The 26,611-nt window shown below is 39.9% G+C and overlaps 1 protein-coding gene across 1 annotated transcript in view; it reads left to right on the top strand.

The window, feature by feature from the left end:
- The first annotated feature begins 9,475 nt into the window (after window positions 1–9,475).
- Window positions 9,476–26,611, top strand: part of CSTF3 (cleavage stimulation factor subunit 3) — a 48,340-nt gene continuing 31,204 nt past the window's right edge. The window contains exons 1-3 of the mRNA XM_069016521.1: window positions 9,476–9,655; window positions 18,717–18,818; window positions 18,948–19,043. Of these exons, the coding sequence (XP_068872622.1) occupies window positions 9,626–9,655; window positions 18,717–18,818; window positions 18,948–19,043 (228 nt within the window). The 5' untranslated portion in view covers window positions 9,476–9,625. The remainder of the gene's footprint in view (window positions 9,656–18,716; window positions 18,819–18,947; window positions 19,044–26,611) is intronic.

The raw sequence follows: 26,611 nt of genomic DNA, 5'->3' as shown, positions 1-26,611 counted from the left end.
GTTTCAGACATTTTTTTCAGTATGTGTCCTTTCGTAATAGAAGCCAGCTGCATTAATCCCTGGAAAGAGCTACACAGAAGGCCAACTAACGAGATCTTCTCTTTACTCCCAGTAAAAAATCTGGACAATACCTGTAAAGGATATTCTATAGTTATTTGTAAGTATTGATCACAAAATAGCAACACAAATGTCTCTCTGAATTTTATCATTTTACAAGTGCCTAAAGTATTCATTTCCCCTTTTTTTTCTCAGCCTACAATGGGAAAACATATTTATTCAAAATCTTTCTAAAATGAAAAACTAATTAATTTAATTGAATCTTATATATTCAGCTAATCATTAGGAATAATATTTTTTCTGAATTCACAAAAATAAAAGGTAAAATAATTTCTCTCAAAATAGTTGCTTGTTTTTCATTCCCCTTTCTTACATTACTGGAATTTCTCAGTCATTTGTTGTTGTGTGTCACTCAGATGTTTTACTGAAATAGATGGCAATGCTACCAGAAAGCTCTACCAGACGGCTCTGAGACAACACACTCTATCACCCTAAATGTAGCTTTTGGCCCACATTTGGTAACAATTCAGTCTGTGTTCTAGAACCCTATGTCAAGCACACAAGATATGAGAAAAATGTATAAGCAATGCCCTGAGTATACAGAAGCAAGAGCACCGAAAAAATAGCTCCTAAGGCCAGTCTTAGCTAAAATGTATTTTAATAATATAAAATATTTCAAACTGATTTAGAAGGGAAAAAAAACAGAACTTCCAGATGCAGGACTGAAATTGCCTTTTCACCCAGACACCTTATGTCTGGGGTTTATAAATGCCTTTGTCTATGTTGTTACCATCGTGTGCTGTGTGTCCTCCTTTTTAATAGGAGTTAAATGCAAAAATCAGAACAAATTAAATTCAGCTGGAAAAGAGAAACTGAAGTTGTTTCCTCAATTTTATATATGCATGTAGAGACAGGCGTTTTAAAAAGCTGTAGAGACACTTTAAATATATTTAATCTACGCAGTTAATTCTTCCAGATAGCAGTGGTTCTGTATGAGTGCTGGTGACAGCTGCTCCCGCTTTTAAGCACAATGGAGAGGGATAAAACAGTCATTAACAGTTTTTAATCCACAGTATTCTTCTGAAGCCTTTGAAAATGTGAGCAAATACGGGTTTGAAATGTATCATCGTTCTAAGGGTCATTTACCACTGTATTTAAAACAGCGGCATTTTTCTTCATTACTGCTTGGTATTAACTTACATTTCTTACAGTGACCTCCCTTTTCTGGTGCATACAGCAGTACTTTTCCTTACAGACTTGAATTCGTTCGGAAAATAAAATATATATAATGATTTAGCACATAGTTTGGGCATGGATCTTTAACGCTGGTGACTAGTACCTTCAGTGAGAAAAACGAAAAAAAAAAAAAAAGGTCATGAATTTATAAACATGAATTCTCAAAGCAAGCCTGAAAAGAAGAGCAGCAAAAGGAAGGAGTGGGATTCATTACGAAACCCAGCAGATAATTGTAGCAAATGCGTATTATAAAGATGAATCACCCAGCAAAGGCTGAAACAAAAGGCAGCGTGAGGACAGAGACAGCGCTGGAGAAAAGCGCATCGAGCTAGATAACACACACAATGCACTCAGTCCTTTAAGTACTCCACGAAACCAGCCGCTGTCTTTCAGTTACTAAACACAATTACATCCTCTAATGAGCAAATAACTTACAAGACACTATCGCAGTGCCATCCTTCTCTCTATCACATATGCAGAATCATCAGTTCACTTATCATACTCCTTTAACATTGTCTTCATTATCTGAACCAAGAAGTAAATTGCCACCCGCTTTTCACCACCACTTGGACATCCCTCCATAATACCACACTGCTGCCATGTTCCCGATCTCACCAGCACACACAAACAGCAGCTTGGCTCTGTATTCCAAGAATTCCTGCTCACACAGGACTACAACACACTGTTATTTCTTGACTGCACCCTAAAGAAATTAAGGAATAACTTCTTAATTCATCTTGGGGAGCACGAAATAAAGGAGACTCCTGAAGAGAATTTCTTAGTAGGAGCAAAGTTAACACATAGAAATTGATGCTGTTCTCCCTAATTAGAGACCCGCTGCGCTTTAGACACGCAGCATTTCTGCCAGGAGACAGCAACGGGAGCTTCAGAAGCTGAACGAAAGCATCAGCAGCAACTTTGTCAGACTGCACTGACACACTCCATGGACTGCCCTGGTTCTGTCCTGTCAGAGCAGCGATTCTTCCATGGGCTCTCTCTCACCCAGGAACGGGAGCACACTCTGCAGAAAGCACATTTTGATGTTGGAGCCACAGTGGGTCCAGAGCTTTCCATACTGCCTACAGCTTTGTGAGAAAGTGCCCTGGTCGTTTCAGCATCCAAACAACAGCCCAAAGGCTTGTTTCTCCCATTCTGTGAAAACAATTACTGCTTAACTGTTTCAAATCTCCTGGCAATATGTTTGTTACTGGGAAAGCTACAGTTGTTGCAATAGGCACCTGGATTTACAAGGTAATTAGTGTTGACAACGTTCCCAAACCTCATCTGAGTGGATGGCACTTCCAAACTGTGCTGGGATACACACATCCTTCTGTGCTCATGATTTCTAACGAATTACAGAAGGGAAAAAAAAAAAAAAAAAAAAAAAAAAGAGAAAGAGAAAGTTGTGGGATCCATTCATTTTCGACCAAATTTGCATTGAAAATCTGTTTTTCATATAATGGATGCATACTTCTGATCAGCAGCTCTAGTTCTTTGCTCCAAGAAACAAAACCAAGACAAATGACCACAACAAGAGTGACAACAGAAAGCCTTAATGATGACAAATAAAGACACATCATTTCTGGTCAAAGAGCAAACAAATATAATAAAAATGCAAGGTACCTCCTTTTTTTGTGTTAAATCACTGCAGGACCATTACATTTTGAGTACTTTTCCCAGGAACTGTCCCCAGTCTTTGGAAGGATGCCACTTGGAACAAGTACTAATATATAAGCATGACATTCCCTTTTCTGCCTCATTGCCCACTGTATGCTAATAAAACGAAATGGCCGTTCCAGAGTAAACACTCACCCATGTATTATTATTTTAAAACTGTCAAAACAACACAAGGAAAAAAATAACAAATGCACACATGTAACATGAAATGAACTGTAATGCAAGATTTAAGTTCAATCAATACATAATTAGGGCTGCCTGGAAGAGGCAATACTTTTCAGACTGTTGACCTGAAGGGTACTTTTTCTTATATTTAGGCTGAGACATTTCCCTTAAATGAGATTTCAAAGTGCAGTGTTATACTATTTCAGAAATACAACAACAAAGCAAATTCTACTACAGCATATGGTGCTTGAGCTGAGGTATCATTTCAGGTTCAAATGCAGCATAAGCTTAGCTAATAGAGAGAACATAAAAGCACCTTCTTAGCCTTGTGTCCTTATTAATTTAATAAAAAATGGCACGAAAGAAAACTTGGAATCACTGGTTTTACTACAGAACACAGCTCCATTAACATGAATCCCAGCTTCCTACGGAAAAGGACCCCAGCATTGCAGCTACCACCAAGCACAAGTGTATCTGTCTGCTTGTCTGGTATGATCACCATGGTACCCAGATGCTTTAGAGATAAGTATGAAAACACGGTCCTTAATTCAAAGTGCACGCAATCTGTCAAGGTAAATTTACACGGGGGTAAACACGTAGGGGGCTGTGATTTCACGTGCAGCATGCAGGTCTGGACTAGGTGACATCAGCAGTACAGGAGATTCACACAGAGGTCAGGAACATCAGTCATTTCTTCAAAATTAGCTTTGGTAACAATAATCTCTGACAATGGCCTCATTAGAGACAGAAATGTAGGTTAAGGTGGGACACACAGGACAGTGACCACGGGTTCCCAAGGTGAACTGAAGCAGGGGGTATTTTGCGGATCAAGCTGTACACTATGAATGTAGGGGGAGGGGGTGGTTACTATTCCAGCACCAGGAATGCATCTTGGCATTTCCAAGATTTGTAAATCAAGTATGCCTAAAATAAGGAGATTGAAACAACCCCAGACTTTGGTTTCTTTCACATTGCTTCTAGGTTTCTGGGAGCTTGCGATGTACTTGCATCACACAAACACGCTTTGTTTCATAATAGAAGGAAACAAACTTAGAAGAAAGATTGATTGATTCTTATGTAAACCCTTGTTTCCTGGAGCTGAGCTTTCAAGCAAAACATCAAATACCAAAGTTGCATAGCAACCTCCCCACCCCCATTACAGGTGGACCGGGTGGCCAGTTCCACCTTTCCTGTTTCTCCAGGCTGCACAAACACAGCGCTTGCATAGGTAGGATTTATGTCAGCAGGGTGAGCTTCCTAGCTGTGGACAACATGTACTTAAGAAAACAAGAGTTCTGCCCAAAACACTCCAAGGTGAAAACCTCTGATGTTCTGGGCTTATGTTTTCCAGTATATTATGAAAATGAACAGCATCTAATGTCTTATAAACTCACTCTCACACATCATCTTAGGATGATTGGATTATTCAGCCAAGTAGAAGGCATTTGAGTGCAAGCAACATTATGCTTAGATAGTCAATTTTTATTTGTTGTTAATCACTAGCAGTTTTTGGAAGCACTACAGTATTATATGCAATAATCACAATGAACACTAAATTTTGTATTGCTGGCTTTAATTGAGAAATAACTGCAATCATCACTATGGTTTTAAAAAGGCTTTGTCTGTGTATTTGCAACTAGAGTAAACATACACTAGAAAACACCTGAGACTAAATACTGCTATGCAAAAGCATAACACCAATTACAAGTAAGTATGTTCTGCCCCACCTCATTTTGTTCTCCCTTTTATTTGTTGGATGATCTCTATGCTGCCTACTGGCAAGTTCCCTCTTTGATTTCCAATCATCCTTTGATGACTATTTTCCTTCCATATGCTTCTACTTTCTGCCCTTCTTATTAACTGCTAAAACCCTTACACCCAAAATGTGCGTGACTTTTTCCTAAAATAAGATAAAGTTAAAATACTTTAAAAATGATTCATCATTGCAAGCTGTGACTCGACAGAAGAATTCACAGAAAGACACTTGTGATGTCCAACAACAATGTGGCAGGAAAAAGTCCTGTAATCCAGACACAAAACCCCCTAAGTTGTTGCCGTGCCATTTTCCCTGTTGGGCGGCTGCCAGGTACGTGCAGCTCGTCCCCTCGCTCCGCTTCCAGCCGAGCCGCAGCGGTGTTTGTCTGCCACCTCCCGGGTGAGTCACAGCGCTGGGGACACCGAGTGGGCACCGGCCGACCGGGACAAGCCGCAAGAACACATGTAGCCATGCTAGTGGGCATCAGGCACATTTTAACGACTTCAAAAATACTTAGCTTACAAACACTCAAAAATTTGACAACACTGCAATCAGTGAACTGTGCTGCTATTTGTAGACATTGCCTCATCTTGCTCCCTCCAGCTGCAAGGCTTCATTTGGACTCCACTTTGATCCAGTACACAAACAAATAGCATTTATTCAGTTGGTTTTTGTTGTTATTGTTGCTGTTGTTGGTTTGGTGGTTTTTTTGTTTTGGTTTGGGTTTTTATGTGTGCTGTTTTTTTTTAACTTCGTGATGTAATTTGAGGTTTTCTAGATTTCTACTCTTCTTCTGCCTAGAAATTTTGTCCAGGCAGAGCTGGTGGGTATCGGTCTCTCTCCGATTTTGAGACCCTTGGACACTCTTGCAGCCTGGCAGTGGACATGCAGGAATGCCAGAGGAATGGCTGCTGGACATGTGGGACTGACTGTGCCCATCCTGGGGAACTGATCTGCACACAGACTGTACACCCACAGCATTCGGGACGTTAGACTCACTGTATGTACACTATAAATGGTACATCCATAAATATCTGCCCATAAATCTTATGGGGAAAAAAGCAATGTAACCCTGCCTCTGAGGATACCCAGTTGTTGGCTTAAACAATTTACAGCACTATGTTCACTGCTTAGTGTTTCATCCTTAAAATACAGCTTTGACCACAGAGAGATCGATCCAGCTTCAGATTTCATTTCATTATAGTAAATTTTCCAAAGAATCCACAAGGCAATATAAATAAACATTGATGAACACTACTAATGATCCACAACAGCGAGAAGTGTTATAGAAAGGCAATAACTACTTGCACTGGAAAAGAACTCTGCATTGAGAACAGAAAAAGATTTAGAACAAGATTCTTTGGTCGATGTGATGATCATTTATACTTCTCTTAGAAAACTGAAAAGCTGCTTACAAAAAATAAATTATGCAATACTGCAATAAATAGCATTAAATGGTAGGCAATTCAAGCAAATGAATTGATGTTGAGGAGGCTAGGATTCAATCCAGAATTTTAACATCTTATTACACTATTAAAATATATTACTGCAACTATGTAGTCTGCTGTAATTATTTTCTACTAATCATGCAAGTTATTCACTGGTCCATTCACCTTTGTTTTCTGCTTATGCACTGAATTTCTAAACTAGTTTCAATCCCACTACTGCCTTCTCCTCCTCACCACCCAAATCCCCCCCAGACGCTTCCTTCCCTCTTGACTATAAACTCCAGTAGTATCAGTGCAGAGCCCAAGAAAGCAAACTCAGCAAATCTTGTTTGGGTTTTGCTTCCTCCCTCATGTTTGACATTGATGCATCTGATTAGTGAGACACAGCTGACTGGATGTCAAATGGGGAGGAAACCAGTTTGGCAGAAGGATGAATTTCATTCTTAATTATGGCCTATGGAAATACTAACTTAGACTGCCTTCTTTTTTTTAGTTCACAGAACCTCATGGTGTTGTCAATTTACAAACACAAAAGGAGTGATTATGGATTCTATATGGGACTCAGGCACTGCAGAAGTCTCACCTGAAGAACCACCGGGGCCCACCATCCCCCTGGCCAAGAGCAAGACAGGATCTCTCAGTTTTCAGGTCAGCATACCTTTACCCTGTGTTTGAAACCCATCTCACAGGAGGGGTGACAGCCCACAGCCTCCAACAGCGTGGTGACACTGGTGACACAGTGGGGAGGACAATCTTCAGTATCCTCTGCATTCTGGTAGCTTGAGATTCAGCACTGACACACAGAAATTAATGGCGCAGTTCAAATCTAAGGGCCTTAAACTTTCTCTCTAGCACTGAGTAGACATAATTAACATAATTATATCTGTGATTGAATCCCTTTGAAAAAAAGGTTGCAAACAATGTTTTTAGTGGTTATAGTTGCACAAAACCCGTGATTTCATAACTAGCATTAAAAATAAGCTGCTGTGGCAGCTAAAATCACTTGGAAGACAGGTACGTCAGGTCTGTTTGATAACCACTCCCCCAACTCTGTGAAAGCAGCCTCCTGTCAGATTTGCTTCACTTACAGTTTGCCAAGATCTTGGCCTGGCAGCCTTTAAGGTTCAACATCTATTTAGGTTCTCATTTTCTTCCAGTTTTAAGTACCACAGACCTGTAGGTACAGTAGTCTTCAATTCTTGACCAGCTTCAGATTAGTTTTTGATTCCTGCCACATTCCCTCCCAGAGCAGTACAATCCACAACAGTTTCCTAGTTAACTCATGGCTTGCCATTAAGTTTCACGGCAATGACTGAACTAAGCATGAATCACTGCAGCACAGCAGGTATTAACAACGTCCTCTTGCTTTGATATCACAAACCATCTGAAAATTAAAGTGCAGCCCTTCCAAGCAGCCAGGCCTGTAATCATGTCCTCACTGCCCCAGCTACCTCGGGCTGGGAGCCTCGAGCTACTCCCCTGGAGATGACGCAGCTTCAGAAGAAAGGGAAGGAACAGCCAGGCTGGAAAACAACGTTTGGGCTGCGCCGGAGGAACTTGCAACTCAGTACTTGTTGTAAGCTCAGCTGTTGCATCCCTATTATTTGCCCTCATGCCACCAAGGAGAAAGCCCCAAATCAGCCTTGCTCAATGGGCCAACTAAAATGAAATTACAGCATTATCAAGCTCAAGCCAGGTGACTTTTGCATGAGGCCCAAATTTAAGTTGCAGCAAGACAAAATTTGAGTTAAGCTAAACACTGCTCTGTTCTCTAAATTTAAGACAAGGAAACACTTTCAAACCTACTTTGAAACACAACCTATCATTTACACACTCTTTTTTTAAGTAATACTGCTCCTTAGGTGCGAGATTCACCCCAAAATGTAAACCTGAGGAACCAGAAAAAAATTTCAGCCAGGCCAGGGAAGCAGCTGACACCCTGCAGTCCTGGAGTAACATAAGTATTGTCTAATTAGAGGTTTCACAAGCATTGCTTCAAGCAATTACTTTGAAGTTCCTGTACAGGAAATGGAAAAACATTACAAGAATGAATTGGAAAATTGCAGGGGTTTTGGAAAGAAATTGTATTTATTTCTCAAATATTTTCACCAAATTAGGCTCATATCACAAAGTCACTGTTCTCCAAGGACAGGACAGTTTATCTGCCAAGACAGATTGACAGGCATGTTTGTATTTCAATTTTGAAGAACCGAAATTCTGAGAAATGCTACTGCACAATTAGTCAAATAACTCTTCACTCTCTGCTCCCTTTACTTTTCCCAGGTGAAGCTTCGGAAGGTTGCATATTATGTTTTCCTTATGTCCTCTTTCCACACATTTCTGTGGTTTAAGAATGGGACTTTTGGAAAATGAGGCAGAAAGGAACCCCTGGTACTGATACCGAGTTACTTCATGTATTTTTGCATGCCTATAATACACAATCTTAAGAACACTTACACTGCTGTTGTGAAGGCAGCTAAATCACCTTGGTATCTGCCAAGCCTCCTCCAGATTTTTTTTCCATACAGCAGTTTCCCTGCAGTGGCTGATTCAAGTCCCTTTCCGCATGAACAGGCTAGTGGGTATTTTGTAAATAAAATGAATTTACTTTAGGGGGAGCTGCCTTCTGTATCCTTGAGGTCTTGTGAGCGAGATCTCAGCCTGTGTTTTGAACTTGCCTCGATTAGCAAGAGCGCTTGTGAGGTGGAAGGGACGAGACTGCGGCTGGCAGCCATCGCTGGCGTTACGTCAGCGAAGGCAAAGCGCCGGCGAGGTGCCGCTGGAAGCCACCAAACCCCCTCAGCTTCCCCCGTCCCGCAGGACGCGGGGAGCGGGCGAAGGGAGCGAACGGCAGCGCCGCGACTCTCGCGAGCGCCGTGAGCCCCGGGACCACCCTCAAGACATGGCCGGGCCGGGCATCGCGGCCTCGTCCTGCCCATGTGGGGCGGGAGCGGCTGCGGGGAGCCAGCTCTGCCCCCACAGTGTGGAAAGGGAATGGAGGCACAGCGAAAGGGGAGGAAAAAGGAAAGGAAGACGAAGCGCCTGCCCAGCGCAGCCTCCCGCCTTCAGCGCGCCGCTCCGGCCACTTCCGGCCGCCCCCGCGCGCCCCGATGACGCACTTCCTCCCGCCAGCCCCGCTCCCCCGCCCCCGGGTCGGAGGTGCCGCCGCCATTTTGCCGCTCTCTCGCTGCCGCTCTCCCGGGCGCGGCGGCTGCGGCCGGAGCAGCGTTTTTAAGGGGCTTTAACCCGCTCGGGGCCCTGCGCCCCAGCCCGGTTTTAACGCGCCATGTCCGGAGAGGGAACTGCCGGTGACCAGGTGAGGGGGGGCCGGGTGGGCGCAGGCCGCGCCCTTAGGGGAGCGGTGCGGTGTGGGCTCGGCGAGGGCGGGCGTGCGGCGGGGGCCGAGGGGACCGCGGCCTTGCCCCGGGCTCTGAGCCCGGCCGGGGCTCCCCTGCCCTCCCGTCCGTCGGAAGTAGGTCCGTGTGCCCTGCCTCGAGCGGGGGAAACGCGGCGTGGAGCCGCCCCGGCCCGGGCGGTGACGCGCCGGGAGCTCCGGCTCGCTCAGCCCTCGCCTTCCTGGCTCAGGGCGAGGTGGACAATGGACGCCACGGCGAGCTCCGCTGTCATGGTCTCGCCTGGTCGCTGAACACAGCGGACTTGGGAAGAAAATTGCAACCCGGAACAAGCTGTTTACGGTGACAGTTTGCGGTGTTATGTAAAGTGAGCGTTGGCTGAACTTAGGCGTTTAATGGAGAAGGCCTCTTTAACGACACCATCTGCCCCCAGAATGAAACGTTATTAAAATATACTTAATCCTTAAACTGGAAGCAATATAAATGCGTTTATTTGATAAACGCATTTTCGTTGTGGTACAGGATGCACTCTGTTTAGTAAGAAGCTAAACTAAAACCGAAGGAGTGCCACCTCAACATAAGGAAGAACTTCTTTAGGGTGGCAGAGCACTGGAACAGCTGCCCAGGGAGGGCGTGGAGTCTCCCTCTCTGGGCACATTCAAAACCCACCTGGACGCATTCCTGTGTAACCTACTGCAGCGGGTGACCTTGCTTGGGCAGGAGGGTTGAACATGGGGATCTCCAGAAGACCCTTCCAAACCTGATAGTTCTGAGATTCTGTGTAATAACTACAGTTTCAGTGGAGTTTGGCTTGGTTTTTTTTGTTGTTGTTTTTTTGTTTTTTTTTTAAATAGACTAAAGTGTGTGTTTACCCTAACCTCTTAATTTATGGGGAGGTGCCACCAGAGTGCTGTATGTCACTTTTTAAAATCTGGTATTAGTGGGAACGATCTCCAACTTACTGGCAGAGTTTCTCCAAAATGGCTTGTAGTATTTGGGATTACGTTTAAAATCGGTAGTAATTGGAGGGGTGGGGATGCAAGTTCCCGATTGAGGGAAGAGTGATTGATAACAGTCACGTGTCTTAGTGGCCAATGTAGCCTTTAGAAATACTTAAAATTAAGCTGATGGCTTAGTGCTTTTTCAACTAGCTTTTTCTTTGTAGAATGATCGTTTCTTAGAAAACAGGTTCATTTCTGTGTGTCTGGGCATGTACCCCTGAAGGGTGGTGTGCAAATTTTATAAGATCACTATTTTGGTGGACAGGGTGGGTATAGGAAATGTAATGCTCAGAGTAAAATACTCAGTTTCTGCCTCATTAGGGTAATTTCCCAAATTTCCCTGTGTGCTCCAAGCTGATCAGGCTAGTTAAGTGTACTTGGCATATGTTTGAGCAAGAGACTCTTCAGAATGGTTCCCTTCATCGTGAGACAGGTTGCTGCAAAGAATATGCTACAGCAAAATTTTGTTAATGCTGGTGTGTAGTATGTTCCAGATTTAATTTCCCACTCCAATACGTTTTTAAAAATACATTGATGTTTCATAGCGTGATTAAGCTGTTTGTTAAAGTAGCATGTGTGCTTCTGTAGCTTGCAAAGTGTTACTGTTTAACTTCAACAATGCTGACTTGAGGCTTTATTTTCTTTTGCATGGGAGAATTTGATAGGCAGAAGGCTGAGTTACTGTCTGTATACTGCATAAGAGTAGCAGGTGTAATACTGCTGTGCCATATCTCAGAGGGGTTTAGCATTCCAAAACCTATAAATTGTTATTTGCAGCCTATGTAAAGCACATAGTCTAACCTGTGATTTCAGTCCATACTAAGGTTCATCTTTTTGCCCATTATTATTACTGTGTTCATGTTGGGTGCACTTAAAATTAATAAAAAAGCTCTTACAGGTTGGGTTTATTTTTATTTTTTTATTCATAGTGCACCATCCTCTTAATGAAGGCCTCTGTATTCTGCTTTCCTAGAAGTCTCTAATTTTGTTATGGTCCCTTACCTCCCTTCCCTCAGTTTTCTTCATTTTAAAGAACAGCTTTTTTTCTCACCTGGCAGACTTCTGTTTCTGACTGCTAATGTTGCCATAGGCCATATTTAGATCCCAGTGTCTTTAGCAACACTGCCATGGAGTTTTCAGCATGGAGGCTCCCACTCCCCCCGTGGTGTAGCCAGAGGGGTCCCTTCAGTGAGCTTGGCTGTGGTGTGACATGGCATGAGGAATCTAAATCCGGTGTCCCTGGAGGGAGGAACAGCAGAGCCCTGTGATGGGGGCAGCTGGGCCTTGTTCCCTTCACACCCTGCAGCTGCTGTAGACCAACGTAGTGCTGGCTACAAGGTCTCTAGCTTAGCATGCACAGTGTTCTGAGCATTCTAAATGTGCCTTGCTGTAGGAAACTGAAGCTGGGCAGAGGTTGGATTGCAGGTGCCTTTCCTGTTTCAGGTTTCATCTGCTGCTTCCATGCCGGCTCTGAGGTTTTGGGTGCTGTTTTCATTGGCAGTCACAGGGATCAGTACAAAGAAGGGGCTGCACAGTTAATTTGCATCTGTGCTGTACATAAAATGTAAATGTGAGAGTGTATGATGCAGGTGAGAAATCTTTGACAAGTCAGAGCTCTTAGCTTTGACCCACTCTCAGGCAGTGCTTCCCAGATCCTAGCTTTTGGAAGGCACTGCCAAAAGCAGCCAGGTGAATAATAAATTACCATGCTGTCTCTAGCAAATACAGAGCTGTGGTAGTGTGGAAAGGAAGAGCAGAATGGAATGCTAATTGTAGGAAGAGGGGGAGGATAAAGGTAATGTAAGGTTTAAGATATAGGTGGGCTTTAGGAGCCTTTATTGTACCAGGTGCAGTGCAGTTGAAACATGGCTTTGCTGCCTTTAGGCCAAGCTTAGCTCCAGGAATTTTTGGGCTGCTTTACTGTGTGAATCAAGAGCCTAATCTATGTTATGTCGGTCGTCTCCTCCTTATGCTGTTGTAGAACAGGCTGGAGCAGGAGGACAAACAAATACAATGCAGGCACCACTCCTGGAGTATCTTTTAAATTCTTGCACTGTGTTAACTATGCTGGACCCAAATTAATCCTGCAGAACCAGTTGAATCATGTGAGGACTTAAAATCTGTCAGGCCCCTGCCAGACTTCTGGCAAGGCCTCCATGATGTTTAACAAACCAGAATTTCCAGGGTCAGGTTCTGGAATACCAAACACTTAGCCCTGTTTGTATCACAGAAATGCACTTTTGTAGACTGAAAGGCTGCATCTGCCACTGTTTGCCAGAAAATTCCCTGACAGGCTCTTCCAAGCCTAACATGTCAGGGTTACAAAGAGCCCATGCTTACACCTCTGTATGTTTTTACATTTTTCTGGTCCTTGATGTACACATCTGGTTTCATTTCAGTCATGGTGGTTGTTTCATGTACTCTCTAACAGACCTAAATTCCTTCTTCTCTCTGCCACTTTCTACCATGGCACAACCACTTTTTTTTCCCCTCTTAATATATACTTGCCAGGCATCAACTTCATCTGAAGAGGATGTAACATTTGCTTTATCACTGCATTAGTTGCCTTCTAATCTTTTAAGGTTAGAACATGCATTTCACACTTCCAGTAACTGTTTCTTAGATACATATCCCAGTCTGTGATGTGTTTTTTATGTTACATGAATATGGATCTGGTCTAAGACTGAGCTGTGGAAAAAAAGATGTCTGTATTGTCTCTGTGACTATAGAAAATACCCCAAAAACAGTTTGTTCTGGTTTCTTGATGGTACTTTTGTCCCTTTTGATTCCTTCCTCTCTTTGTCTTGTGTCTGTTTGATGTGGTACATCATGAAAGTTTCTGCATGCTCAGTACAATAGTAAGTGTTGTAGTTTAGTTTAGCATTTTAAAAATAGATGTCATTGAATGCAGTGCTGAAAGCAGATTTTTTTTTTTGGTAGGATTGTGTGGGTTTAACATCACAGGAGGCTCCATTTTAGAGAAACTTCTTTAAGAGTAGACAGAATGAATACAAGTATTGGTGAAGGAAGGCTTCTGAGTTCATAATGCAGGGGTTTAGTGTCAGTTTTTACAGTTGTAAATAAATTGTAATTTAGGTGTATTTCCAGAGGCAGTAAGTTCCAAGTGTGCCAGTAAGAAGTTAAAGTGAAAAATATGTCAGCCCAACATTTGGGAAGTAGTCTATGAGGAAAGAATGGTAGTCATTACTAATCTAAAACTTTTTAATTTATCTAGAGTTTTGAGCCCAGATTATGTTGGGATGGGGCACTACTTATAAAAGTGCCTTTTTTTGGTTAAGATGAATGTGCCAGGCTATGTCTGCTCACAGTGATCCAGTCTTAAAGGACAACATTTTTTCAAGGCTGTTCACAGGTGAATTGATGTAGTGTAGAATAGAAGAAGTCAAGGCATTAAAAACATTTAAGAAAGTGCAAGGATTGATAAACTGAAACTACAGTTCCCCCAGTGAAGGGATGTGTGTCTGAGGAAAGGATTTTAAAACTTGTTCTCTGCACATGCAGATACAAATAAACTTAAAGGAAAAAAAGCCTTAGACTAAACCAGCCTGTAAATTTAGCAAACTGGACAACTAACAGTGCTTGTTAAGTTGCATGTTAATATATTTGAAATATTGTTCATTGCGTCTGGTACAGGCCGGGCTGTGCTAAGAGTGTGCAACACCCAGCCAAAACCACCAAACAGTGGCTTCTACGTTAATGGCCATAAACCTGCTTTTGGATATTTAACCAATTTGACTGAACTAGCTGTTAAAATTCCTGCCTTTTTGTATACAACAGCCTATATGTCTTGTTTGTAGGGGTTTTTATTTCATAATTAGTAGTAGTTTTTAAAGTATCTTGAGCTGGCCACTTCATGGATGTAACAGCTGTTTTAAATGCATTTCCTTTTCACTGCAGAGGATCCTTTTGTGGAAACAGTATGCCTTAAACAATTGGATGTATTTAGTCCTGCAAATAATGGAAAGGTGTTTAGGTATTTTCTTACACACTTTGGAGTCATGAAGGAGTCAAGAGGCCTGAGGAAACTGTTCCTAAACCAGGAATATTCCCTTGGTGGTGATTGATAAATAAACAGATCCTAAAAGTCAACTTTATTTCTTCTGGTTTTGTTCCCTCAGCCATTCTTTATGAATTGGTTTTTGTGCAGTTGATGTATTTTGCAGGAAGGAGATCCTGGAGTTCTTCCTAGAAAGTTTGGGTTTAGGTCTCTTCATATTTTGGAAAAATCTTTTTATATTTCTAATATCTGGGAAACTTAAAATCTATTGCTACTTGTCTGTATATAAATAATAAAAGGGTAGTTGTGAACTGAACTGGGTGGTAATAATTTGTAGAAACCCTGAGTGCTAAAATAATTCCATGACCTTCAGAGAGTTGTTTATGGGATAGGATCCTGATGATGTAGAGATCTACTGAACATAGTTAACAAAAGCAGAGGGAAAAAGTGTTTTTACAGTTTGTGTGCTATATTTGTTTTCAGCTAGTAAAGAAAAGTTAAAAGTAAGCATCTGATTAGGTTCAGTTTGATGGTGTTTAAGCTGATCTAAGTTGAGGCTGCTGCTAGAATCCTGAATGGTTTTGCATCCTTTATTCTGCATCACATCTGATCCTGAAACTGAGGGGTTGAGCCATTAACAAGTTAATTGCTTTTCTGATAGGATTATTTTTCTGCAGATTTAACTCCCTGAACTGGCTTGTTACAGGATGAGCTTATCTGAAAATGCTTATCTAGGGGCAGGTTAATGGCAGTGAACACCCGAGAATTACGTGTTCATGGTTTTGGATATTGGCTGTTGTGCAAGCAGTACCGTGAAAAATACATAATCAAAAGCTGTATGTCCTTGAACTGTGGTAACAGCAGCTCTAAGCACAAAGTGCAGTTAATGTAAAGTTCTCAAAACTAGGATCAAGTACCTTCCTGGCTATAGTTGGGTAGATTAAAAGTCAGGCCCTTTGTTCCATTTTGCTGTGAGCTTGCAATCGATGATAGTCCTCACAATGGGTGTTTGCTCACACACCTAGTTCTGGCAAAATGGTCTGGACTGGAAATTCTAAGTGTTGATTCCTCCAGGGTATTAGGAGTGATTATTTGTGAAGATGTAATGAGGCCTTATCTTTGCTCAGGTAGAACCAGGACACTGATTTGCCTGCAGTGCAGTGTGTTCCTGCGATGTAGATGGCTTTTATCTGTGCTGAAGGTGGAGAGGGACAGGAGAGAGTGTCCTCACTGGCTGTAAGAAGTTGAGTGTTTTCTTCTGTGTGACCTAAGGTACAAGCAAGTCCAGGCAGTCCAGTTTAAAACTGTGATCATAGAGTTAATTTTCAGTTCTGTAGGGTGCCTATAATTTGTCTTGTATAACTGAATGGAGAACTTTATCTGCTGTTGCTAAACAATTATTTGCCAACTTAGAAAATCAGTCTTTTCTATTTTCTAATAAAATAATGGACATTTTATTGTGCTTCTTGCACAGATTGATTCATGTTTCAAACATACAATATGAGTTTGGGATTGCTATGGTTGTGCATCTTATCCCCATCTATTTTTTCCTGAGCTGTTTCAGCCTTTTTGGGTTTATAACCCTGTATCTGCACAGGTGAAATCAAATTCCTGGAAGTCTTAACTCAGCTGACACGGCAGTGAAATGATTTTTTTTTTTTTTTTTTTGGTCACATGGAAAGGTTTGAGATAATACAACTAAACTACTGCTCTAATAGTTGAAAGGTGCTTCAGTGGCCCATTCTACTTTATGTTGTTGAAAAGTCAGTACTTACAGCACAGGACGTTGTGTTTTTTGTAGGGTGGGGTCCTTTTTATTGTAGCAGGCATTAATGGTACATCTGACAGGCATTTCTGTCTAATTGTATCCAGAACAATATATTTGAGACAAGTAGATTTCACTGGATGATTATAGTGAGAAGCAGTGCTTCCCACTGATGTTGATGTCTTTGAATTAGTGCTTTATTGAATAAGCAACATTTCAGCTTTGGGTTACCTGTGGGGGTAGCTTATAGAAATAGTCTTTAAACTTCAGAGATTTCATCTCCAGTGCTGTTTCTGGAAGCTGAAATCTGTTTGTGCAGGTCATTTGGGAAGAAATGAAACCAGTAGTTCGTTTTATACCATTTTGCATCTTAAGCCTGTATCAGTTGAACCTGGTACTACAGAATCAAAATTTTGATGGACTTAGGGATGTAAAACTATTCATATGGTAATTTATAAATTTACTACTTTCAAGCTGACAGCTTGGAGCTACAGCTATTTAATTTGATTTTTTAAATCAAATTAATTTTATAGTAGTTTACTGTGGGACTTGATATTTGCCTTCCAAGATAACAGTGCTTTGCATTAATTAGTGTTAAAAATTGCTTGAACTGCTTGAAAAGTGAATCAAGAGGAATAATGGTCTTGCAACTCCTATAAAGCTCAGCCTACTGATTTTTTTCTTTTCCTTTTAATGAATATCTGCCACTACATGTCCATTTAACAGTCTGCAACATTTTTGATTATTTGTCCATTTTGTAACTAGTTTTATTTAAAAAACATCTCTAAAGGGATATACTGCTAGGAGGATTGACACAAAAACTGGCAATGCTTAAATATATTCAGAACTAGTCTAGTTACCTTCTGTTTCCCATTATAAAGGATGATGGCACCTTTGAGAGAGAGGAGTGTTGGTTCTCTCTGTGCTGTTTGTCTTTTTCAGCTTCAGAAGGATGTACTGACCTCTCTGCTGTGCGCTCTGGGATGGCCCTGCTTGGGCAGGGAGGTTAGACCAGGTGACCTACTGTGATCTCTTCCAGCCTGCCCCATCCTGGGGTTCTGGGACCTAGACTCAATATGAAGAATTAAAATTAATTCCTTGAAATAATCTTTTAGCAATTGACAGGGTTTGGGTTTTTTTTTTTTAGATGGTAAATCAGTCACATTCCACTATACATTAATGTTCTAACAGTAATTATGTAGTGAAATTGTAAAATTTCACCAGCAAGGTCTTATAGTAGTGATTTAAGGGTTACTATTGTTACATCTCACAAAGGCAAAAATATAGTTGGTGGGGTTTTTGTATTGCTGTTATCTGCCTAAAAATGAGTCATATTTGCAAAGTTAGTGAATAAGTTGTTTGGAGTGCAGGTCAGAACAATATTTCAGGCTTAGTAATAAACTTCAGGTCATGTAGGCTTGTAACAAGCATGTATTTTAAGGATATCTCTGTGTGATCTTCACACTGTAATTTTTTATGCTACTTAGTGTTAACAATGTTAAATCTAGAAAAAAATCTCTGAAAATCATAAAGCAAGTTATTTCCAGAAGTGTTTGAAAGAACACTTAAACTTATACTATGTTAAGAAGTTTGCATTCAATTTGGTAAAGCTTTTAGCCTCAAAAAAGCTTTTAAACTTCAACAGGAATGTCTGAGTGTTAAAAAAAAAAAAAAGGGTGGTTTTAGTGCCAAAACAACAGGAAGGCATCTGTGGGGTTGAGAGGTCAGAAAGTTACCAAAAAAATTGTGCTTGGATAGTGTGTATCTTTCTGCTAAACTATCCTAGTTTTCATGGTAAATGCTCGATACCAAATGCTGCTGTTGTCCATCTGCGGAGTGACTCCTGCAGTAACCTGGATTTGTTTGCCTGAGCTCTGTAATAGCAGTGTTGGTCTGAATTTACTTTCGCATCTTAAAAGTTCCAGGTTGGTAAAGGTGTTTAAAATTCATAGTGCAGTAAATATTCTGGCAAACTCAAATTTGTTCTCATGTTTTAGAGACATTGAATTGGTTTAGTCTAACATCCCGGTTGGCGTCCATAACATGTCGAACCTGTGTGTGTGTTATCTTCCTGGGACAACTTGTTTTCCAGATGAATTCCGATTTAGTAACTGCGTCTTAAAAACTGAGCTCTGGAATGTTACACTGTTGGAATGTTATCTTTAGCTTGACTGTGTAGGTGGGACAGAACTTTTCAAACACTGCTTGTGATCTCTTATGTCTTCTTTTTAATTTTCTAGACTGCTGAATATGTCCCAGAAAAAGTGAAGAAAGCTGAAAAGAAACTAGAAGAAAATCCATATGACCTTGACGCTTGGAGCATTCTCATTCGAGAGGCACAGGTTTAGTGATATAGGATTACATTTCCTTATCTATGATCCACTCACACTATTTGGTTCTGGAGTAAAATCAACATATTCATTTACATAAATCATAATACTGTAAATGCTGTTTTGATTTTCAATTTTTAGAATCAGCCCATAGACAAAGCACGGAAGACCTATGAACGCCTTGTTGCCCAGTTCCCCAGTTCTGGCAGATTCTGGAAACTGTACATTGAAGCAGAGGTTAATATTTTTACATTTTTTCTTATATAACATTTCATAGGATTTTAAGTTTATATTTTTATAAACATGAATAAGATAGGCACATAATATCTAGGGGAAAGGGGATTTTAAATATGCCTTGCCTTTATTTTGTAAAATAGGTACAAAGGAAATGATTAAAATGAATTCTAAAGTATTGGGTCTTTTATGAGTTGATGATTGTTGCATTATGGAATTGCAACAACATTAAAACTGTTTCAATGGTATTGGAGTGCTTTAGCCTTTTATTTGCTTGTCGTGTCAATTTATTGCCTCCCGTGTCACTTACTTAGAGGACTTTTTTTTTATTTACACATACAAACTTATTTGAATGACTTTCTCTGAATATTTGGTTCTTTTATTTTTTTTGCTTTCTTAGGAAATTGAGTGTTTCTGTGAACAGTGTTTGCAGGGAGGGTGTGGGGATGGAAGCTAACTTCTGGAATGAAAATGCATTAGCACAACTCATTAGCTTTTAAAAATCCCACCCAAATTGTGATTGTTTACATAACTGGGTAAGACCACTAAGTGTGTTGGTCAATTGAACTCTTCAATGACATGCCATGAAATTCCCTGTATAATCATGGGGGGTGGCGGTGTTCATTTTGGTTTGATTCCTTTCTGTAGCTGTTATTTAATACTAATACACATGGTTTCTGTGGGCATCTTCCAGCTGCACATTTTTCTTGAGACAGATTTTCTATATGCTAACTTCAGGGGTGGGGACCTGTATTCAGTAGATGAGAAATGAGCTCTCTTTTTCTTCCATTCTATGTGAAATTTCATTGCATAGTTATCATATCTTATTTTACATTAAATTATGTATCCAGAAATGTCTGGCAGTAAATTTTGAAGATAAGGAAAATTGGGATCATGGGAATCTAACAGAAATTTTTATATGGATGTTTATAAGTAAGATGCTACAGTGCAAAGTAGTGCCATCTAAATTGAATGTTACCAAATTAAATATATAGAGTTTTCATTGTCTTGTTTCCTGCAGTTTGTAGCATTAGTTAGAATGTTGGTGGCTATTCATGTTTGGGAGATTGCAAATGGACTAACATAAAACTACATACTTTTCCTTTTTGGACCCTGCAGCCAAATCCATTACCCTCTTGTACCCTGAGACGTTTGCTACAGGCTCTAGTCTTCAGAATCTAAATCTAATTTCATAATTGCATAAAATTACCAGATTTCTGTGCTTTTTTAAAACCTTTCTTTCCAGTGCCTCAGATCTGAGTAAGGCCATCTCAGAAAGTCAGTACTATACTGTACATCCTTCAGCAGAAAGTCCTGTTATCGTTGTAAAGCTTCCTGTCTTAAACTCTGTTTAGAGATGAATTGACAGACGTTACCTCCCCTAATTTATAATCTAAGAGTACCTAAAAATGTTAACAGTGGCAAAGCTTGTAACAGTCTAGGGTAGAATGTTTACCTGTTGTTTCAAGGAGGGCTGATCAGCACCTCAAGCAGTTACAGTAACCAGGTAACACAAGGTAAATCTGAGAGGGAAAGAATTGGCATAACTGTCACTAGTTCTTGTGTGTCTGCTTATTAATACACTTCAAGTATTAGAGAAATTGAATATTTATATACATTATATATATACAGTCTGTTATTCAAAACAATGGAAAAACAGGAACTGTAGATTTCTGGTAGAGGTTGCACCTGAAGAGGGTTATATTTGAAAGAAATGTAAGAGGTTAATTTTCAGAAATTTATCTTTCAACTTAATAACCAAATTTTTTAAATGGCTTAATTTATGGCTTATGGCTTAATTTTCAACTTTCCTGTCCTGATTGCAGTGACATATTACAACTGATACAGTGGCCAATTCAACAACAAAGCAATGTACTTTTCTCTGCTTTTTTTTAAGCATATGTGAGCATGTATAGCTATAAGTTGAAATAACTTCCTATTTCTAAATTCCTCTCTAAAAAAACATATGCTCACACAATTGGGCACCATTGTCAGTGTTGTTTTCAGTTGTATGTCATATGTACAGTCCATCTGGGTGAGTTCAAATCAAAATGCTTTATCAAATATTCTTTTGACACTGTGGTTAAATTAAGACTTCAGTTAATTTTTGAAGACTACCTGAGTAGAGGAATTCTGTTCGGGCTTCTTTTATTGCAGCCTTAAGATGTATAAGGAGTATAAGCAAAGTATTTTCCAAAAGCTTTTTTCCATGGCAATTTTAGTAGTCTCCTCCTGCTAGAAAGCTTTTCTTTAATTGTTCAGAAGTATAGAACTTTTTAGTCATGACTTAGTAAAATAAACCTGTGGTAGATCTCCAGCATTGCTTTCAATTTACTTTTGCTGCCTCATTATTGAAATCTTCAGTCATCTGTTACCTGCATTTCCTCTGATGTCAAAACAAGCATTTTACTCTTTAACACGAAAATGTTTCCTCTTTGCATCCCAGAAAGACAGAAAGGGGGAGGGAATTGGGGGTTCTTTCCTGGCAGGTTGTCTTTCACTAGAGAATTTTGCACTCTGAAAGACATAAATCAGAGCTGAATAACATTACCTAGTTGTGGTGTAATATTGGAAGAGGAGACTGGGTGAGGGTTATGAAAATGGCCTTATGAAAAAGAAATTAGCCACTTAACAGCTGTACTCTGGATGAAGTTGTTAGAAGTCTTTAAATTCCCTTTTGTCTGACTTAACAAATGTGTTCTCTTTAGTCACTTCCAGTCTTCAGTAGAAGGTGTTTATAAGCAATCTGAACAAAAACTGCGTGTGCCAGTTCCTTTTGTAACGTGTAACTTCTGAGTGCGGGCCTTACCGCTGTGATTACCTCTTGGTTTTATGGCTGTGTTTGTTCAGCTCACTGACTGCTTTCCTTTTTGTGTGACTGTGTTCCCTAGTGGAATACAGCAGAGAGCAGTGCTCAGCACTTAGTGTATCCTCCAACTCACTGCAACTGATACACAGACCGTGAAGTAACCAGATTCTTCACATTAGCATTTCGTGTGCCAAGCACTGATTTATATACTCTGCTCTCTGTATTGTGATTGGTTAGGTAGTTGTAGAACATGGGGATTAATTAGGAAGAGCATGCTTTGACAGTTTGCTAATGGTAATTACACTATTAAAATTGAAATTGATGAAAAAGCTTGGATTCTTGCATTATTCTTATTTCTTGTGACCTTCAAAGAAGAATTACAGGACTTAGAAATAATATAAGTGGATGAAACAACTCCCAGTTCACAACTTTTTTTGAGTCATACTATTTGAACATCTAAGTAGAGTTTTGGGTTTGATAAGTATTTAAGCAAGTAAAATAGTTAACTTGCTATTCTGCATCTCTTAAAATTTAGGAAGTGGAACAGTAGTGCTACTCTTCCCAGACTCTTGTTTTCTCTAGTTACTTAAAGTACATTTTTCTCTTGATACCTTTCTTGTAAAAATCGCCTCTCAGAAAACTTAATTCACATGGCAGTGCCTCTTCCACAGTTGTATAAAGGAGTATGTAAGTCTCAGCCCCACATGTTCCATAATGTTAAATTCATAGATCACACGATCTGGACTCTAGCCTGCTCTGCTGATATGCTGTGTCTTCTTGGGTAAGTTATTTAACCTGTTTGCCATTATTAAACAGATACCTACCTACCTCACAGGGTTGTTGTGAGGCTGCTTTAGTGATTAAAGTGCTTTTGGCACCTGGCTAAAAGGTGCTACAGAAATGTGAAAATAAATCCAATTTAATACCCTGTGATCCCATAGGCCCAGCTGTCTGTTACTATTTCCTTTGTCATTTTGACTGTTTGAACCATCTTTTAGATACAGAAAGACCTGATAATGCTTTTCATGCACATGAAAGAACATTTACTTTACCAGTGTCATAAATACTTCAGTAATTCTGAAGCAAGCATTTGAAGTTGTCATTTTTTTCTCTGCTAGTTTCCTTTGAGAAATCACCAGGTTGAAAATCCTCTTAGGCACATTTATTAAACTGTATTCAGGTATTTGCAACATTTTTTTAATGATTTAAGGAATTTTTAGTTCCAGTTACTCTGAATGGAAACTTTGTTCTTTAATTGTCCTGAATGCTTCAGGTCAGTTCACACCACACCTTTTATCTTTTCTATTGAGTATACAGCATTATATCCTGGTCACTTTGAACCATTGTTAGTAGGGATTAAAAGGTTGCCATAACTAAAGACATAAAAATCATAACCAGAAGACAGTTGTGACAAATAGCCCAAGTCTAGAAACAATAAATACAAATCTGGTAACATGCATGTAAAAGGTTTGGCTGTTAATATGTATTTTTTGTCTTGCCAATTTTGCAAGTAAGACTTCTGTGTTATTGCTTGTCCTAAAGAAATGCAACTAGCTACATTTGTTTAGGTAACTTCTATTTCATATGGACACTTTGAATTTTAGATGTCTTGGTAACAAACCAGATGCTGTATGAGGATTCAGGGGGTGGAACCACAGCTTAGGGTTGATTGTTTTGCATTTCATCATATGCAATACATCAGTATCTTTAATCCATGTAATTCACACTGGTGTGGATACTAGTCAGAATGTATCATTTAACGTACTTGTATATGAAAAATGTAAATAAAGCCATTTAGAAAAATGATTGTTTTTGTTTAAAATGTCTGTGTTTCTTCAAAGCATTTTCTTCCCCTTTTTCTTTAGTCTGGTTATGAATTCAGAAAAGAAAATGTTATACATACCACCAAAATTATTCTGCTTGGGGAAAAATGGGAACTGACTCCTGTCAGGATGAAGTTGGAGTGATCAGAAGTCAAAGTAGAATAGACTTCTTGGCTGAGATTCTGTTTAGTGGTATTTTCAACTGAAAATATTGTGTGTATCACCAGCTGATCTTAGTTAATTTCTTAATGGAAGGCATCCCCATGATAATCCATGCCCACCCCACTAGCCAGCCACATTTCTCATGGTAAGCTTCTGCTTTTGAGAAACTGCTGTACAGGTGCTCTGTACAAATACCCATATTGCACAGTCTTGCCTACCTCAGTCTGAGATTTTCAGTCTTTTTTACAACTGTATTATTTATGATCTTCTCTTATTCGTGTGTGGACTTTGTTCCATTCCTGTTAATAAATGTTGTTCTGTCTGTGTGATTACTGTAGACTTGCACTAGAAAGTGAATGCAACTTCTTTCCTGTCTCTTCTGCTCAGTATGTCAATACGGGTGTGTACATCTTGCATAGTTCCCGTGGTCCTACAAGCTGTGTAATATCAGGAAGTTGCCCACATATTGACATTTGTAGTTTCAGAAGATGTGCGGTACAACACTAGTGGGTTTCTTCATAATTCTATTTTCTGTATTTGATCATTAAAAATACTATGGGGAAATTTTAGGAAATTTTTGAAGTGGAAGCGATGCCTAATGAAGAGATTACTCTGAACCCTCTTCTATAGTGTGTTGCTGTTTTCACATGAATAAACACAAACTACTTCCTGTTCTGTTGTATTCTTTCCATGTGGGATGACGGAAATATATCCCTGTTAGAAATGTTAGCTATTGTACTCTTGTTCACAACACTCCTGAAGTCTCACTTTCACATGTAACGAGGACAGTGAAAACTTACTGTGTGCTTTCTTTTGTAGAAATCATTTGTTGATTCTTCATTGATATTTTGAGGGGGGAATCTGTGTCAGGTCAGGCACAAACTTGGGCTTCTTATGTCTGAACCTGAAAGAAACAGAAGGAAAGAGAGGTTTCTTCTGTACCCTGTATTTGCTGTGGATTGGTTCTCCATCTGCTTGGGAGAGGGAAACTGTAATTGTAATTTCTGATTCTTTTCTACATCTTATCCAGCTGCCAGCTGGTTGAGTTTTCTGATGTTCTTTATTCAGATTTTGAGAAGCGTGATGGCTGAGAGAACACTTTCTCTTAAACCTTCTCTACTAGTGCTACTACATAAAATAATACATGACTATTTGCTGCAGCCTGCCTTTACAGACTGTGGGAAGGCTTTGACTCATGGCTGGGATGAAATCCAGTGGCTTCTCTTAGGTGGAAGGTCTGTGGAAGCAAGCCCTTCCCATGGCATTCCTGTGTCCCATTAGTACCAGTGGTCTTCATTTCCACCTGATTTTTCTCTTGATTTTTCTCACCAGTGGCTTCAGTGTGATGGGTGCTCCATATCTAGTGACAGTTTTGGGCTTCTGCAATGACGTGTGGTGTACCTAATACCCTGTGACATTTTTTTTTGTTTCTTACGTAAAACAATTCAAAAATGAGAAGAAGGAATATGCATTGGTTCATAACTGTACCATTGCATAGGCAGCATTCACTTTGTGCACATTATGTACATGTAGTTAACTACACATGAGGAAATCTTATAATAATTTGCATCTGATCCATATTGGGGTTTAGCTGGGTTGGTAATGACAACTATTCATAATACAAAAGCATGGGAGCATTTCAGAGTTCATTGGAACATCATAAATGTTAAATTTTAAGGATAGGCAGATAAGTGGAAAGATGTTCTTTTTAAATTTAGTTTGTGCACAGTTTTCAGTAATACTTCTCTAGAGTGGGGTCCTATTGCATCTTGAGACAAGACTGCTTGCTAGAGCTCACTGTTAACCTGACGTGTGAACAGCTGGTCTGTCTCTGTTCCCTTAAAAGCAGATTGTACAAGCCCCTGTGGCAGGGGCTGTGCATTAATCTTAGTTTGCACACACTGCTGATCTGTTAGTAGGTGCTGTAACCAGTGGTCTTGTAGATTGCTGGGCTCAAGGCTTTCAGAGCTTTAACATCTTTGATTTACTCAAAAGGAGAAGAGGTAATTGTTAGTATACTGAGGATATGTGGTAATTTTATTCATGCTTTCACCCTGTCTCTGAGTTTCAGCAAAACAACTTATACATATATTTAAGCTATATAGTTTTTATCCTTGATACAAACTATTCCTCTAAATCAACTAATTTGAAAAGTTTTGTAATGTGATGGAGGATCAAGAGTCTTACCTCCTTTGATTCCTGTAATATATCTGGATGAAACTTAGACTTTCTAATGAGGACAAGGTCCTCATGGTTTGCATTAGTGCTTGAAATAGAGAATAAGAAATAGTCAGTGTTTAAAACTGGAACAAGAAATGACTATACATTCTTGCTATAAACCATCTGGTACTTCTGTATGGGTTTTGTGAGAATGAATACATTGCTTAAAATACATTTCAGGTCTTGCACTTGGACGAAAATAATGCCTAATTATTCAATTTACAGTATTTTCTCTGTCCAGACTGCAACAGTCATTCCTTCAGCTGTCATTCACCCTGGAAGTACATGTTTTCAAACACAGTTTTTACTGTTGAAACAAAATAAAAATGAGCTCTCAGTTTGAAATTTAGATTTGCAAAAATGGGATGGCAGGTGTGTAGTTGTACATGTGCTGTCCTGCAGATACAACAGATGTGTTGACCTTAGCATGTGAGCTAACTTCATTGTGTTCAGTGGAACTGCATCTATACATCAAACTGTGTTTAAAACATTCTCTTAATTTAGGGGTTTGATTATTTTAATTTTTGTGGTTGAATGAAGACTTACTATAGGTTCTA

This window comes from Aphelocoma coerulescens, chromosome 5, assembly GCF_041296385.1.
Source record: "Aphelocoma coerulescens isolate FSJ_1873_10779 chromosome 5, UR_Acoe_1.0, whole genome shotgun sequence".
In the NCBI taxonomy this organism is placed as follows: Eukaryota; Metazoa; Chordata; class Aves; order Passeriformes; family Corvidae; genus Aphelocoma; species Aphelocoma coerulescens.
Note: the sequence above shows the minus strand (reverse complement) of the source record. Positions and strands in the feature narration are given on the sequence as shown.